Consider the following 18,148-nt stretch of genomic DNA (forward strand, 5'->3'; position numbering starts at 1 on the left):
AACTACTTTAAACTTTAAACTACTTTAAACTTTAAACTACTTTAACCTTTAAACTAAATTAAACTTTAAACTAAATTAAACTTCAAACTACTTTAATCTTCAAACTACTTTAAACTTTAAACTTTCCAGTCCAAACTTTCTCAAGCCAACTTAAAGTTTGTCTCGACGAACTTTTTAATCTAGTTGTTGTTGTTGTTCTTCTTCTTTGATGTTTTATGGCGGAAGGCAAACCAGCTTTTGGTCCATATTCCGCCACCTACTGGGATGGAGTGTGATGCGATGATATCAGGAAGAAACATTACAAAAATGTAAAAAATAGACATAGGCCTACCTACATTTTTTTATACAACTTTACTTTCAAGAAACTTAAAAGAGCTTTATGACCTTCATAAGAACTGTTTATCACATTCTGTAGTCAAATAATTTATGCTGGCATATTTTAATTCCTCTTTTAACAGTCTTTCTCTTTCATATCCCATACAGTTATCAGCGTATGCTCTATCTGGTTTCTGGAAGTCCACATTTATTTACCTTTAATCATGTTTTCCTATCCTTTGATGTGATTTATTAAAACCAGAGTGTCCAATTCAAAGTAGAGATAATATTGCATCATCTCTTCTGTAGCCATAAGCAGCTCTTTCATGACCAACTTGTTTTAGTATAATGTCATCCTTTATCCCATCTCTCTTGCCACATCTTTCTAACAACTTTTATTAAACCTTTCACTTCTGATTTACTCAAGGTACACTAAAAAACAAAACAAAAAAGCCTTTTTCAAAATGTATGCATTTCAGTTAATAGTAAAATTCCATCAAATTGAACCGAATAATCCCTATATGAATCAAATTATGAATTAAGAATAGAAAGAGTAAAAAAAATAATAAAGGTTAGAAAACATTTTGTATAAACTATTTAGATTATGTGATTCTTATTCATAAATAAAAATAATAAAAAAAAGTTTAAATTTAAGATTTTAACTCATCTTTTTCTCTTAATTCATAATATGAATAACATGTAAGGATTATTCAATTTAATGGAATTTTACTATTAATTGAAATGAGTAAATCTAGAAAAAAAAGGCTTAAAGAAATTGAGTGTATACCGTACGTTTATGACAATTGCAGTATGCTGTTTAGCTATCTTGCCCACCTCCTCATTCCCCTTCACTCCAACATGGGCAGTGGCACTAAATACTACTATAATTCTCAGTTGGCATATTCTACAAACTTTGTATCAAATCTATTAATATATCTTACCAAGATGCTGATTTTCCACTTAGTAAACTTTTATGAACCTGACTAAATTACTACAGCTGTAGGTTGGATTTCTTCCATCCACTGTAAGGCTATCTGAGTAGTGACCATCTCTGCTGCATATATACTGATATATTGTTAGCAGTTCTTTTTGCAGATTTATATTTAAAATGAGGTATATGTACATAGCAGCAGCTATACCCCTAGTGTATGGGTCTTTAGAACCACCTGTGTGTGTGTGTGTGTGTGTGTGTGTGTGTGTGTGTGTGTATACAGTGAGGAAAATAAGTATTTGAACACCCTGCTATTTTGCAAGTTCTCCCACTTGGAAATCATGGAGGGGTCTGAAATTGTCATCGTAGATGCATGTCCACTGTGAGAGACATAATCAAAAAAAAAAAATTCCAGAAATCACAATATATGATTTTTTTTACTATTTATTTGTATGATACAGCTGCAAATAAGTATTTGAACACCTGTCTATCAGCTAGAATTCTAACCCTCAAAGACCTGTTAGTCTGCCTTTAAAATGTCCACCTCCACTCCATTTATTATCCTAAATTAGATGCACCTGTTTGAGGTCGTTAGCTGCATAAAGACACCTGTCCACCCCATACAATCAGTAAGAATCCAACTACTAACATGGCCAAGACCAAAGAGCTGTCCAAAGACACTAGAGACAAAATTGTACACCTCCACAAGGCTGGAAAGGGCTACGGGGAAATTGCCAAGCAGCTTGGTGAAAAAAGGTCCACTGTTAGAGAAATCATTAGAAAATGGAAGAAGCTAAACATGACTGTCAATCTCCCTCGGACTGGGGCTCCATGCAAGATCTCACCTCGTGGGGTCTCAATGATCCTAAGAAAGGTGAGAAATCAGCCCAGAACTACACGGGAGGAGCTGGTCAATGACCTGAAAAGAGCTGGGACCACCGTTTCCAAGGTTACTGTTGGTAATACACTAAAGACGTCATGGTTTGAAATCATGCATGGCACGGAAGGTTCCCCTGCTTAAACCAGCACATGTCAAGGCCCGTCTTAAGTTTGCTAATGACCATTTGGATGATCCAGAGGAGTCATGGGAGAAAGTCATGTGGTCAGATGAGACCAAAATAGAACTTTTTGGTCATAATTCCACTAAACGTGTTTGGAGGAAGAAGAATGATGAGCACCATCCCAAGAACACCATCCCTACTGTGAAGCATGGGGGTGGTAGCATCATGCTTTGGGGGTGTTTTTCTGCACACGGGACAGGGCGACTGCACTGTATTAAGGAGAGGATGACCGGGGCCATGTATTGCGAGATTTTGGGGAACAACCTCCTTCCCTCAGTTAGAGCATTGAAGATGGGTCGAGGCTGGGTCTTCCAACATGACAATGACCCGAAGCACACAGCCAGGATAACCAAGGAGTGGCTCTGTAAGAAGCATATCAAGGTTCTGGCATGGCCTAGCCAGTCTCCAGACCTAAACCCAATAGAGAATCTTTGGAGGGAGCTCAAACTCCGTGTTTCTCAGTGACAGCCCAGAAACCTGACTGATCTAGAGAAGATCTGTGTGGAGGAGTGGGCCAAAATCCCTCCTGCAGTGTGTGCAAACCTGGTGAAAAACTACAGGAAACGTTTGACCTCTGTAATTGCAAACCAAGGCTACTGTACCAAATATTAACATTGATTTTCTCAGGTGTTCAAATACTTATTTGCAGCTGTATCATACAAATAAATAGTTTAAAAAAATCATACATTGTGATTTCTGTCTCTCACAGTGGACATGCACCTACGATGACAATTTCAGACCCCTCCATGATTTCTGTGGGAGAACTTGCAAAATAGCAGGGTGTTCAAATACTTATTTTCCTCACTGTATATATATATATATATATATATATATAACTGATATACAGTACTGTGCAAAAGTCTTAGGCATGTTAATATCCCGTTTGAATTTGCTTTGCAGGAAGGTTTCTTCAAGCATCTTGGAGACGTTCCCGCAGTTCTTCTGGATTTAGTCTGTCTCAGTTTTTTCTGTTTCTTCATGTAATCACAGACGGACTCGATGATGGTGAGAAACAGATGGTGAGGACCAGGGCAACATCACAGGCTTGACGGACCAAGGTGGAGCTGGGGGTTCGGAGGATCAAAATGGAGCTGATGGGAATGAAAATAACAGTGGAGCTGGAGGGTGGGAAGACCCCACTGGAGCCAAAGGGTGGAGGGCCCAAGCACAGCTAAAAGACGGCAAGTCCATAGTGGAGCTAGGGGGACAACAGACCAAGATGGAGCTGGAGAGATGAAAGAGCCCGGTGGAGCCAGAGGGATTATGGACTACGGAGCAGCTGAGGGATCGAAGGGCCAAGGTGGAGCCAGAGGGTCAAACTTCCCAAATTGTGGGTAGGGTTCTATTGCCTATTTGCGCAAAACTTATTGTGTTATTTTCTAAATGACGATTAAAAAAAAACGATTGCGAAATTACGCATTTCCATTAACTGATGTTATGTGACTAAAACAAAAAATGTTCCTCTTGCTATAAGTCATTCCAAAAATCATTGTGACGAATGTTAGTAGGTTTACGTATATAGCAGCCACCACACTAGCCATTCTTTTTAATCGAAGGAGACGTAGCATTAATGGCAAGTAAAGCCCCTTATACTTTGCCAGGTATGAGGTGTTTCTGGGAGGTTATAGTATGCAAACTGTGGATTCAGAATGTCAATGGTAGTAAATAAAGAATAAAAAACTCTGTCATCTTCTGTCCAAACGTACCAAGTCATCTTTAAAGAATGATGACTTTTAAGTACACCAAGTGTACGGTAGTTTTACAAAATATTCCTTTTTTCGAATTTTCGCAAAAACATTTTTGCGATAATTTCAATTTGCACAATTTGAAGGGTAATGGAAACGCCTTCACCACGCTTGTGCCACAAGTCTGAAGACCATGATTAATCTGAATAGCCAGGAGCGTGGTAATGCCGGTAGAGCCTGAGAACTGAGGAGCACTAGTAGAGCAGAAGGATGTGGTGTCAGCGAGCTGGACAAAACCAGTGAAGGAAGAAGGGACAGGGAACTGGGCAGAACCAGATAGTCCAACAGACCGGACAGGAACAGCCGCAGAGGAAGAGCTTTAAGGGTGGATGCAAGGGTGGGAACTAGCCCCAGGACAGAAAGGTCAATGAGCGCTGACCCCGGGATGGACAATTTTATGGGTTTTGGCTTAAGGAGGGCCAAGACCACAAAGTGGATGTGAGCCTGACTCACAGGGTGTAGGGGAAGCTAGAAACCACCACAGAGCTGATGGCGGTGGAGGAAAAGACTCCTGCGGAGCCAGTGAAGTGGAAAACCATGGTGGAGACGGAAGACTGAAGCAAACAAGTAAAAAACCTCCTCAGATCTGCTCATGGCCTAATTCAATGTCAGAACTCAAAATTTTGCCAAAAGGTGACAAGTTTTCATGAATATTTGTGGAATAATTGTTTTAATAAAAAGTCCACCTCTACCAGTGGATTTTTTAACAGGACCCGGATCTCATTTGGATCACTTTAGGGCCCGTCCACACAGAGACGCGTTTCGCTGTATACGTATACATTTTTTATCGTATTGGCGTTTCGTCCACACGGATCCGGCGTTTTGGGAGACTGAAACCGCTATTTTTTGAAACCGGGTCCCAAAGTGGATAAATCTGAAAACGACACCCTTGCGGTTTCGTGTGTACAGCCAATCCGTATATTTTGTGAAACGATGATGTCATCACATCACGTGTCGTCTGTGTCACGAGTAACAGCAACAACAATAAGGGCGGACTTATATGATTGTATTCGTGCTGCAGAAGCTACTAAGCCTACTAGCTTTATTACAGCAAAATCTATTGCTTCTCTGCAACTGTGGTGAGCAAAAAGCGATAATCTTTGTCTTCTTCTTCTTGGTTCGTATACAGCGCGCAAGGTTATGCGCATGCTCAAAGTCTTCTTCTCCATGTATAGTGTATCTCTGTGGCAGAATTACAGCGCCCCATACTGGTCTGGCATATATACTACACCGTTTTCAGTCGGTTTCAGTGGTTTCGTGTGTACGCAGATATTTCTTGAGACGACGGCGTGTTTGCGGAATGTTTTTTTAGAACGAGGAAAAAAAAATATCGGATCGGAAACGCACCGGCTTCGTGTGGACGTGGCCTTAGTTAATGACTTTAATGCTGCTTTGACTTAAATCTGGTCAGCGAACTCTATGAAACATTTGTGACTCAGCAACACAACGTTAAACATTCAGATAATTACAGTAATGCAAGTGTATGAAAAATCACAAATGAAGATTTTAAACTTTATCACATGGTAATTTTAATTCAATAAATGACTGCATGCCCCTTGGGTATGTTTTGGACATTTTTCACATTTTGAATTACAAATAACAGGATAAAATAGATCAAGGACAATAATTCAGCACTTATAAATATCTGTGCTCTTATGGTCTTCTATCTCCAATTGTACTGACATTCCTTTTAATTTTGGGCAATACTTCTTACTGTGAATCTGTGCACTTCTGGAATGGCCGAATCTCTTGCCACATTGATGGCACTGATACGGCTTCTCTCCAGTGTGAATTCTCTCATGTGCTTGCAAGGCTCCTAACTGTTTGAAACTCTTTCCACAAAATGAACACTTGTAAGGTCTTTCTCCAGTGTGGATCCTTCGGTGCACTTTCAACTCAGTGGCTGTAGTAAAAGCTTTACCACAATCGGAGCACAAATACTCTTTCAGACCAGTGTGTATTTTCTGATGGTCTTTAAAACGGCCCAGCCATGAAAACGTCTTTCCACAAACAGAACACAAGTAAGGCTTCTCTTTTGTGTGAACTTTCATGTGGCCCTTTAAATCTGATTCCTTAACAAATTTCTTATCGCACTGATCACAATCAAATGGCTTTTCTCCAGAGTGAATAAGCATATGAACTCTGAGACTATATGACCATTTAAAACACTTTCCACACTGATCACATGTGAATGGCTTATCTTCAGTGTGAATACGCATGTGTCTCTGAAAGGATCCTTTCTGTGAGAAACTCTTGCCACACTGAGGGCACGTGAACGGCTTCTCACCAGTGTGAAGTCTTTTGTGAATCCGAATGGTTGTTTTATATTTGAAACTTTTCCCACATTGAAGGCATGTGAAAGGTTTCTCTCCAGTGTGAACTCTTATGTGATCCTTGAGGCTTTGTTTAGTTGTGATGCTCTTTCCACATTGAGGGCAGGTAAAATATTTTTTGGCTTCTCTTATTTGAAATAGTTCTTGTCCTTTTTTCCCTCCAGATACAGCATCATGAAGTTTCTGATACTGACGTTTATTCTCCATTTCATTAAATTCTTCACTTTTCTCTTGCATGTTCATCACATCTAAAATGAAAATATAATTTAATTACATGTGAAGTTTAAATGTTACTTTATTTGTCCTTGCACTATTGATAACAACTATGCCAATTTTTGCTTCTATGGATATGTAACATCAGCCTATGATTATATTAATCAGTCAGAACATTTGTTACATTCAGGTTTTTCAGCAGTCATTAATGAAGAATCAAACATGGACACCAACCTATTTGTTCCTCTGCATCTTCACATTTCAGTCTGCATGTTTCTGAATTTCTCAAATCGTCATTCTCCTCTTTAATAAACTCCATATTTACAACATCACAGCTCATTGCTATGTAGTATGGAGGACCAGATCTGGAAAAAAAAGTGATTTTACAATACATTACTTCATACAATTAATTCCACTTCAAATTTATTCAATGAATAAATTAAATGCATTTTAAACTCTAAATGAGACCAATGTGTCTCACACTGGATACAAAAAGTTATTGTAACCTTGGGGTGTGTGAAATATATCTTTGACGATAATATGGTAATTGTTGTTTTAACAATGTGGAAGCTGACATAGAGTATGTCACTCACTTTGCAAAAAACAAACAAAAACACACCATGTCCTATTAGAAAACAGTTCAAATGCCCCCCAAATTCAAGATATGGGGGGGCTTATATTTTGGCTTATATTTCTATGATGCAATCATACGAACAAGAATGCTGTTTTTCCTGAATACCAGCACTTGTCCCAATCAATATTTTAAGATGACAAAATTGTCCCCACCAATATTTTAGCGAACTCCTTTGTGCTGCTATTTGGATCGATTCCGATGGCCAGGACGACAGTACAATAAATGGCGTCATTTGATTGGCTGAAAAAATGAGGGGGGGTATATCTGACACACTACACGCATGGGAGAGTGTCAAAGCACAGGCTACTTTGCTTTGTGCTTGCACTTGCAGACAAGCGAGCGGGTGTGTCGACGACAATACCCCATCATAAAGGTCCAGAGTAAAACATTTTAATATTCCCTTTGCCCTTCAGTATGTACACGTTTGTCCCTTTTTGTGATTTGTAGATCAGCTATGCCACCCAAGAAGAAGAAAGGGGACATACAAATCTTTTTCATAAAGCAGAGTGTAAGTAGGCAAAATAACTAGCCACACAAACTAGCAGTTGTAGTGACCAGGCTTTCAAATGCAGATTCTACTGTGGAAAATAGTATTAACTGGCGATAGTATATGTTACCCAGGATATTTTTAAAGATAAACCTAGCTTCTGTAATCTTTCATACAAAGTTAGGAGTACTGATTTGGAGTACTGAACCATGTCCACTTCATATTTAAATTGCTCTGAAATATAAACAAGCAAGGCAGGGAGTTGCCTTTCGAGAACATGAGGTTAATGAGGGTAATTTTTACCATCTTGTGAAATTCCTTGCAACCAAGGACCCTATTCTATCCTCTTGGTTCAAACGTTGCCATGATTATATCAGTCCACAGTGCCAAAATGAGTACTTAGCTTTATTTGCCAACACAATTGTGAGGGAAATTGCCTCAACAAACAGGTCATTGTCTGTGCTTCAGTTTTCAATCATAATGGATGGTACTCAGGATATACAGGGGAAAGAGCAGGTTTCCATATGTCTCAGATATGTGGATCAAGACCTTGTGCCGCAGGAAGTCTTTGTGGGATTGTATGAGGTGCTAGGGACAACTGGTGAGCAGATGGCTAAGCTAGCTATTGATGTGCTCCTAAGATTGAATATTCCAATCTCCGGCTTGCGAGGTCAGACATACGATGGAGCAGCCAATATGTCAGGGAAATTCTCAGGGGCACAGGCAGTGTTGAAGAGAGAACAGCCATTGGCTTTGGATGTGTATTGTGGTGCACATTGGGTGAATCTTATAACACAGAGCGCGTGCAGTGACTCTACCTTACTACGTGACACATTGCAGTGGGTCCATGACCTTGGAACTCTGAGCAACCAATCAGGGAAATTCAAAGGGGTATTGGCTAGCCATCTAACATCTGAGGGGCCTCCCAAAACAGTTAAACCTCTGTGTTCAACTAGGTGGACAGTGCGTGGTCAAGCTGTTGATCCAGTTCTTAGCCAGTATGGGGCTGTGTTGTGTTTGGAGGAAATGGCCTTAGTTGGTTCTGAAACTGGCACTAGAGCCAATGGTCTCCTAGATCGCTTCCAGAAGGGTAAGACTTTTCTAAGAAGGTTCAGCTACCAATGTTTCTTTCAAAGCATACAATCACGTCAAGTGATGAAGCTGCATGCATTCTGAAAGCAATGCCAAGTGAGGTGAGAGGCTTATTTGATGAGGTTGAGAAGCTTGTTAGGTTGTTGTTGGTCGTCCCTGTGGCCTCAACTGAAAACTTTGTTATGATCTATTATGTCTCAACAGCGCCTTAATAATGTAACTGAATACAATGTGCATCAAGAGGCCCTTGACAAAGTGAACCTTAACGATGTAGGCCAACAGTTTGTATCTGTAAATGACAGACGTAGGCATCTGTTTGAAAAGTTTAGATAAAAGGAAAGAAAAATGCTTCAAGAAAATGCAGTAAAATGTGGAAAGTAGCTATAATGGAGTTGGGTGCCAAATAGTAGAATAAAGAAGATGTTTTTTTGCTTTGTTTTTTGGTTTATTATTTTGCTCCACAAGTTCTCAAAGTCTACCTCCTTGCAACTGTTTTTTGAAAAGCATAAATAAGCTCCTAACGTACATAGTAAATGATGTTTGATAATAAACCGTCTTGTCAGTCATCTGTCCTCACTCTCATCATGTAATAAGTGAAATCTGACTCCTTCTGCACTGTGCTGTGAAACTGCAGCTTGTGCTGTATATGGACAAACAGCTCTGACATGGAAACCATGAGAAACATTGTACCAGGAACAAACAAGTTAAATAACGCCTTTCAATCCACAAATCACCAACATTCACCATGGATTTAATGTAGTAACGCTAACTGTAACCATGGTATTATGGCAGATTTTTTACATTATTCATTTCAGTGTTCATACAACCTTTTAAGGGTGAAATTCAAGCACTTTCCAAGAGCTTTCAAGTGCTTCACACTTTTTCCAGCACTTCAAAGCTCTAAATATTACTCATTGTTAATGTTATTTTTAATGTGATGATTTGAAGTTTAAATATTTAGGAAAACTAACACTTCATGGCAAACAAACACTTTTAGTTAAAAAAAAGACATGAAATTACCACTATAACCAGTCGATGGCGGCAGAGGAGCACTTATTGACTTCTTAGCCATTTCCACTCCCTAATAGAAAAAAGTAGGAAGTCACAAAGACTCATGAAAAACAAAAACTTTTATTCAAATTGTGACTGAATTACACAGAAAGCAAGTAAAGAGTGGTACAATGGTATATTGTATAAGAGTAGAATATAAAAATCCCCCCCCAAAAAAGAGTTTTTTCACGTTACTGTTGTTAATAAAAGTAAATTTTATCTGCATCTCAATTCAAGCTCAGTGCTTTACTGTCAAATTTCCAATAAACAAACATGTAATATTATTAGTAACTGCACTTATTAATGCAACCAATAGTAATATTATGATTAAATTAAAGGAGTCATAACCTGCAATTTTCACTTTTCCACGAGAATCAATGTATGTTATGATCGACTAACGATTATACACTGGCCGGGAAGCCGATATTTAAAAGTGAAGTGTTTGTTTACCTCAGGGTAAATAAACCAGCGCGCGTGCACGCCCACTCAAATACGAGATTTTGATTTCAGCTCCCTCTTGACGTCATGAGGTAGTAGGATACCATATATGGACACCGCAGCAGGAAGCCCCCCTTCCCCTCTCCCCCTCATATTCAGTTCAGTCGGGAAAGATGGAGAAACCGAGTGCACACCGGACTTGCTCTGTGGTTGATTGCCATAAAAAACATGTAAATGTGTTTTATCTCCCAAAATCGGACGAAACTATCAGGGACCAGTGGATGAAATTCATTTTTAATGACGCTGTCCCAACAACCCTTTCAACTGGCGTGCAGAGCCATATAGAGCGTCCACGACAGCCAAAACATCGCATTGATCTCGCGAGACAATAATGCCTTCAGAAATAAGGGTAAAAGTAGGTCTGTGTTTATTTTTTTTCCACTTTTCTTTTTTAGAAGGGCCTGAAAGACTATAATACAGCAGTAGGTATCCAATGTAATACTAGGTTATGACTCCTTTAACTCTCAAATGTTAGACTGGAGCCCTGGCTTGAATGCTCAAAAATATGTCAAAATGCACATCCTGTTTTTTTACTTTTAAAAACATTAATTACTCATAATGAAATAAGATTTTGGTCATGTCACCTACCCCTATCCCAACCTGTTCAGAATGATGTGAATGTTAACATGATTGATGATGTGATAGGTGCAAAAATCTCTAAGGATGTTCACACTGTAGCATGTAATTATTATTATTTATTTATTTTTAAATAAAGGGGAGGGAATGGTCAAAAGGCAGGGCAGGAATACACTGGTCAAGAAAGTGATTTTTTTTTTTTCTTTTTTTTTTTATAAAACAATGAATTTTAAAAGGTACAATATCTAAGAATTTTGTATCAAAATATCCAGAAACCACTTGCACAGTGTTATATATTTATTTCAATTGTGTGCTTACATTATCCTAAATTTTCTCACACACAGAGACACTCAAACAGCACATGAACGTCAAATTGAGTTCTCTTTCTCTTTGAGCTTCAATGGACACATCCATACAAAATTGCATTGCGTAAAAAACAGATGCGTATCATTATATTGGATCCGTGCATTCGTGACAGCAGCCTAATATACCCGCAGCTGTTTGTCTCACCAATATTTATCAGACAACAAAAAATCTATTTTGTGGCTTTACAAAGATAAAATGTATTAATTGATTAATTAAATTTAATTTATACAGTGAAGACAGTGCTATTTTACATTTGATTATTCAATGTCTGTACCTGAAAACATAAAGCACTGTTTATTTCATTTGTATCTTTCTTCTATTGTATTTATCTATGCTTATGATTAATTTATTTTTTTTTCTGTATTTTTTTCTTCTGCAGATTCGGCCCCTTACAAAATCACCCCAATCATCCTAGAATGATTAATTCTTTACAAATAGAGCTATTCAAATCATCAAGTGAAATTGTTTTAATATCGCAATATATCTTTAGCAGAAAAACTAAATATCGCAATTCGAGTTAGTTCCAGGGATGGCTGGCCAATAGAGGGCGCTAGGTATGTACATACATAAATCATGTATACAAATTGTCAATATTTGTGTATTTGATACATTAAATACACCCAGTATGTGTAAAATATGATAGAAATTCGAAATGTGTGCTTTTTCTACACGTCCCCTCCACCTGTGTGCACATCTCATCAGCTCTGGGGTGCTGGAGAAATCCCCCAGGAAGGCGGGTCTGGAGCAGCTTAGCCAATTGCTGATTTAAGAAATGAATGTTTTTCATAAACTGTAGCCAATCAGCGAGCTCAAATCTAGTCCGCTATGGGCGATTCTTTTAGCGCCCCAATCAGACAGCAGGCTAGCGATAAAGGGAAGCCGTGCGTGCGAGGCTTCTCTCATAGCTGGTACACTAAAAAGGCCTGGCTGGCTGGATGTGGTCATGCTTATGCCTTATTGTGCTTTCTGTGATTACTTTTTAAAACAACGGGGACAGATCCAGCACTGACAGTGACCGGAGTGAGGGAAGCAGCACCTGTCTGAGAAAGTAACGAAACAGTTTGAGTTCAATTTCAAATGCAAATGGAAAGTTTGTGCAGTATGTTTGTTTTTGTGTAAGAATGCCTCAACCTTTTAATATTGACATTAAATAATTACTGACTTTTTCACAGAGCACTGGTATCCTGCAGTTTGTGTTAAATTGTGTTTGGGTGGTTATTATTATTAGTAGTAGTATGATGTATTTATATAGCGCCTTTCCAACACCTACGGTCACTTTACAAAGATAGGTGAAGGCAGTGGTTCTCAAACTGGGTTGGTACGTGACGTGACAGAACGGGGTACGCGGACAAAATGCTGAATTTTAACATTAAAACTGAGCTTGTATTTCTAGCCGGTAAAATGCCGTAAATGCATGACATCCGATCAAATTACCTCATCTTTTGCGGTCAAAATGGACTGCATTCACACAAGCAGCGTGTATATGACATGTTTCGTGCAGTTTAGGCTGCCTTGGCAAATCACGCTATACTGTTGTTCTCGACCATGTGCCTTTGTAAAAGTGGGGATTTAGCATTTACTAGCATGAAGAATAAAGACTGTGTATAGAGATCAATTTAAGATTTAAGATCTCTCTTCGATACAAAAAAAATATGTGAAATGTGACATTGGTTTTATACAACAGTTCAACAAACGAAAGGTATTAATATTAAGTGATGGTCATTTTCAACACAGTATTGGCAGTATTTTTTTTACAACAAAATAATAGCTCCAATGAAAGCCACAGCAGAACTGCAGCACACAGCAGTGTTTGTGAACGAATCTGCGGCTTTGAACGAATCGTGAGAGTCAATGATTCATTCATAAATACAGCCACTTGCTTCGTTACTGTATGAATGAATGACTCGATGACTCACTAATAAAAACTGTGACTTACTGTCATCTACTGGCGGTTTTAATTTAATATTTAAAAGGATCACTTCGTTTTTACCATCATTGCATATTTCTCCATTGATTTTTTATTTATTTATTTAAAGCATTATTTATTTTATAAAGGTATTTGTAAAGGTAAAAAATGCACTGGGAAAATCAATTTAAGGGAGTAAAGATTGTCCCTTACTGAAAAAGGTGTGACTGCAGAGAAGGGGGTACGTAGAAGGATGTTAAAATCCTCAGGGGGTACAACACACTAAAAAGTTTGAGAAAACTGGGTTAAGGAATAGAACAAAATAAACATCAACGCACAATACACAATACACATACCAAGGGCAGAAAGTAATATACAGAGGTCACTTGCAAAGTTAGGTTAAAGATACAAACAAAGAGGGATTCAAGCAAATAACATATCAACAATAACAAGGTAGAATTTACAGACTGTGAGCTGAAGAGTAATATTCAGAGAAAAAAAAAAATGTTTAAGAGGTTTTTGAAGGAGAGAAGGGTGGATGCTTGACAGATGTCTTGAGGAAGAGCCACAACGCTTAAAGGGATAGTTCGGCCAAAAATGATATTAAACCCATGATTTACTCACCCTCAAGCCGTTCGAGATGCATATGTCAATCATTTTTCAGACGAACACATTTTCAGTTATTTTAGAAAATGTCTTAGATCTTTCAGTGGTTATAATGTCAAGTTATGGGGTCCACCTCCTTCAAGTCCCAAAAATGTGCATGCATTCTTCACAAAAGTAATCCATCCGGCTCCAGGGGGATAAACGAAGGCCTTCTGAGGGTAATCCGTGCGGTTTTGTCGTAAAAATATACATATTTAAAACTTTATAAACGAAAATAACTGGCTTCCGGCAACGGTCGACACGCGTTCACGGGAGATGGATGCCGGCGTATGACGTAGGACGTAGCGTTTGATTTAGCTATACTTCGTTCTACGTCACGACGCTTCCTACGCTACGGCCTACGTCATAAAATAACTGAAAATGTGTTCATCTGAAAAATGATTGACATATGCATCTCGAACGGCTTGAGGGTGAGTAAATCATGGGTTTAATGTAATTTTTGGCCGAACTATCCCTTTAAAGCTACACTGTGTGATATTTTCCCCCATCTAGCGGTGAAATTGTATATGACTACCCAGTGAATATTAGTTTCTGTTCCTTTCAATTCCGAGGGCGTTTTAACTCCTACGGTGGCTGTATCATTCCAAGATTAACATGGCTTCCAGTTCGACTTCGTCCATGAGTGTTCCTTCAAGTGATGAGGTTACTTTAGAAAACTATTACAAAGTGCATTTAGTTATTTAGTCAGTCAACATGTAGGTTATGAATAAAATGAATAATAGTTTTTTGTTTTCGTTATTTTGGTACCATTTCATTGCTAATATCAGCTATCCCAAACGAATGCAAGCTAATGTTAGTAAAGTATCAGTGCTATCGTTATTCTGTATATTGAACGAGATTAATAGTGTAAGGCAATGTTTACAGCGTAGGCTACATAATTTTCTCCGTGAGCAGAGTCAGAGATCAGTTGATGCGACGGATGTGCGAGGGAAAGCTGTGTACAAAGTAAAAGCAATTAAAAATAACTAAAATGTCCTTTTTTTATTTAATATAGCTTAAAAAATTAAGCTATTTAAAAATTACGCCTTTAAAACTATTCATCACCTGTGATCCGTCACAGCACAGATTTATGTTACAAGGTAAACAATACTTTTTCACCATTGACGTGAGGAAAAGTAACGCAAGTTATACTAGAGGTCGTTCTGGCGTTATGCACAACCATGCTATGGTTAGACAAGCAACTATAAAACTTTGAATTTACACAAATAGGCTGAATTACCTGTCGAGAAGAAAGCAGGCAACTTCGGCGTCCGTTTTAAAATCCTTGCTCCTTATGAGCTCTTTCCATCTGGGAAAAGTTACTCCAGTATTGACTTTGGTCTTGCTGATTTGCCTGTCGCATTGACGTTTTAATTCTCTCTTTCGCTTCCTTGGCGACTCTGCTACATGTCCTCGAGAATAGGCGTGATCCTCCATCAGCAATCTTTCAAATCTGCCAGCAGTCGCGAGTAATCTCCCCCCCGCATTCGTCACGGTGTCACTGAGTGTAAAACGCGAAAGGCGAAGCTTGAATTTCCAGGTATGTCCCTCTTTGGCGAATGTATTTTCAAGATGGAGGCGCAACATGGCTGCCGCCATTCGAGCGACTCGCTCATATGTATTGTAAATGGCAGATTTTACGCTTACGAGAATACTTTATTAGTTGGTGGAAGTAATTACACATGAATGAGCACATATACTTTTGATGGAACAAAGTGTTTTTTGCTAAGAATCAACTTAAAAAGTTACACAGTGTAGCTTTAAAGACCTGACTCCCATGGTTACCAAACTATTGAAACTGACTGAATATGGCACAGATATTTTTAACCAGCCGCCACTGGTTATTTCCAATGTCGTGCAGCCCTACGTGGTATTGATTCAGTATCGAGGTATTTTAGTCAGGTATTGTATCGAAGTCAGAATTTTGGTACCGTGACAACACAATGCCCAGTATATTCTTAGCGAATATCCAGTCAATTGACAACAAGCTGGATGATTTTAGAGCCCGAAGAGTTCCAGCGAGACGTCAGGGATAGCAATGCTCTCTGTCTTACCGAAACATGGTTTGATCATGTGACCCTCCTCCACTCTCGCTCTGTGCGTGAACCGGACCTCGTCCAGACCATCATAAGTTTGCCTGCGACATGGAGGAAAACAGCGCGGGTCCACACTGCAGAAGACGATCTGGTTAGTAAAAAGAAAAACAATGGTTCAATTAATTGGAGATGGTTTGGATATAAAAGATCCGGTGAGCAGCAAAAACAAGCCATCTGTAAAGAATGCCATTAAAAACTATTTTGTCAAAAAGTGGAAGCAAATCAAATCTTTTCCACCACTTACAACATCACCATAAAGTTCAGTATGATGAGTGTTGAGTCTACAAACCTCAGCCACAAAAACTAAGCGAAAAGTTTTCTGTCCCAAAACAAAGCTCGTTGGAAGCTTCTCTTACCTGCAGCGCGCCTTACTTTGTTAAATCATGTGCAATATATAAATGTAATTTAGCCACTATAAATGCATAACTGCTGTAATTGTTGTTCATAAATTATACAACCGCTGTGTACTGGATTAGTTATTTGACCATAACAACACTAGCCTATATTTGTGAAATAAGATTGCTGTGCATTTCATACTTGCCTCCAATGTTTGGGTATTTTCTTTTCTTTTTTTCATTAATTTATTTTGATCATTTTTGTTTTGTTTATTTATAATAATAATAATTATTATTATTATAGAAGCTATTGTTAACCATATTCAAATTCCTGTATGCATTTATTATAGGCTACATTGCCACTACTTTATGAATTTTAGTCTCTCTGCTTTGATTTAAGAACTTTTTAAGGTATTCATTTGTGGAAGACTTTTTAAGACACACAGAAACGTTCAATATTAAACGTTATCGACAAAATCCCAGATAATATGGAGAATTAATTTGTCAATATCACACATCCCTGTGTTTGCTCGCTTCCGTATGTAATCTATTCAGTATTTGCATAAAAGTCATGCTGTTAAGTGGACCAACAGTCACGTGCACACTGCAAAGTTTCGGTAGTGAATAAATACTTAATTTATATACAGGAGTGAATTCGTAAAATCACTTTACACATTGAGTCTGTCACTGAAACATCTTTCCAGACAGCACTGAGTCCACTTCAGTTACAGAAAGTCATATATAAGACATTAAAATTACTCCCAAAATCAAGAAACCATAATAACAATAATTAATTGAACTAGAACCAGCACTTACCAAATGCTCCGTACAACAAGAACAGAGGGCTGAACTTAAGAGGAGTTGTTGTTGTTGTTGTTGTTCTTCTTCTTGTGTTGTTATTGGCGATTGGCAAAGAAACGCAGGATGAATTATCGCCCCCTACTGAACTGTAGTGTTGGGGGAAAGGGCTGAAAGTGTTGCAACACAAATGACCACATCGAGGACAGGGAAAATATAAGAACATTTGGTGTTTATAAGATGTTAGTTAATTTCCAGATGAAATAGATGCTTTCTTTCTAGTGGACCCTTGTTTTGTTTTTTTTACAGCATAATATTAAACAAAGTAAGAAGCAGTCACAATATGGACCTCATTATTACAGACACATGCACAAATGAAACCTCAAAAGCCCACACAGTATCCTTTTTTTTTTTTTTTACAAACGAGCCTACTATTGCAAGCAATTTTAACATATTTAAAACATAGGTCTACATCTATTTTCATGCTACTAATAGGCTACTTAGTTTATTTTAGATACTAATATCTTAGGTAGCCTGGTTGAAGATTTTTTAAAGTCGACATTTATGTGATGAAAGTCGAGTCGACGCTGACTAGTCACTGCCGACGTCATTAATGAACAAATAAGAACTGAACCTTGAGCTGAGACTCAAACGCGCGGGGCGCCTTGTGCACAGCTGTGGCATATGATATGACATCCAGATGGTATAATCAAACATATCTTGTGGAGCGCTCTCAGAGAATGCATTTATTTGTCATTTTTACTTTGACAAAGATTTATTATCCTGTTCCGCTCTCTATAGGCCATGACCAGCGACTAGTCGACGTCAAACTTAAAGCGTCATAGCAGGGCATCAAAGTCGACTAGTCGAATAATCAACTAGTTTGACTTCAAAGATTTCTAATACTAGTCTGTGCAATCCCTATTAGGTATTAAGTATTTATTTATTAGCTATAGTGCTTAGTATACTAGTGCTTATTTTGCATAAATTTATTAAGACAGTGATATTAAAAGACAAAATTCTGTGAACACCATACTAATAAAGCATAGTATGTACAGAAAAGCAAA

General features: G+C 38.3%; 1 protein-coding gene across 2 annotated transcripts; it reads right to left on the reverse strand.

Moving 5' to 3' along the window:
* Window positions 1-5,556: 5,556 nt before the first annotated feature.
* Window positions 5,557-17,224, reverse strand: LOC311291540 (uncharacterized protein). Of its 2 annotated transcripts, XM_084410599.1 has the most exons (5): window positions 17,100-17,173; window positions 15,965-16,036; window positions 15,907-15,931; window positions 6,833-6,963; window positions 5,557-6,633 (listed from the first exon to the last, which is right to left on the reverse strand). In XM_084410599.1, exons 3-5 carry the CDS (start codon window positions 15,912-15,914, stop codon window positions 5,681-5,683), a joined length of 1,092 nt encoding a protein of 363 aa, XP_084266725.1. In that variant the 5' UTR covers window positions 15,915-15,931; window positions 15,965-16,036; window positions 17,100-17,173; the 3' UTR covers window positions 5,557-5,680. The 2 variants fall into 2 exon arrangements, with proteins under 2 accessions (XP_084266725.1, XP_084266724.1); XM_084410598.1 differs by having other exon boundaries at window positions 15,907-16,036; window positions 17,100-17,224.
* Window positions 17,225-18,148: the final 924 nt, after the last annotated feature.

The sequence above is a fragment of the Rutilus rutilus genome (genome assembly GCF_951802725.1).
Source record: "Rutilus rutilus genome assembly, chromosome: 6".
In the NCBI taxonomy this organism is placed as follows: Eukaryota; Metazoa; Chordata; class Actinopteri; order Cypriniformes; family Leuciscidae; genus Rutilus; species Rutilus rutilus.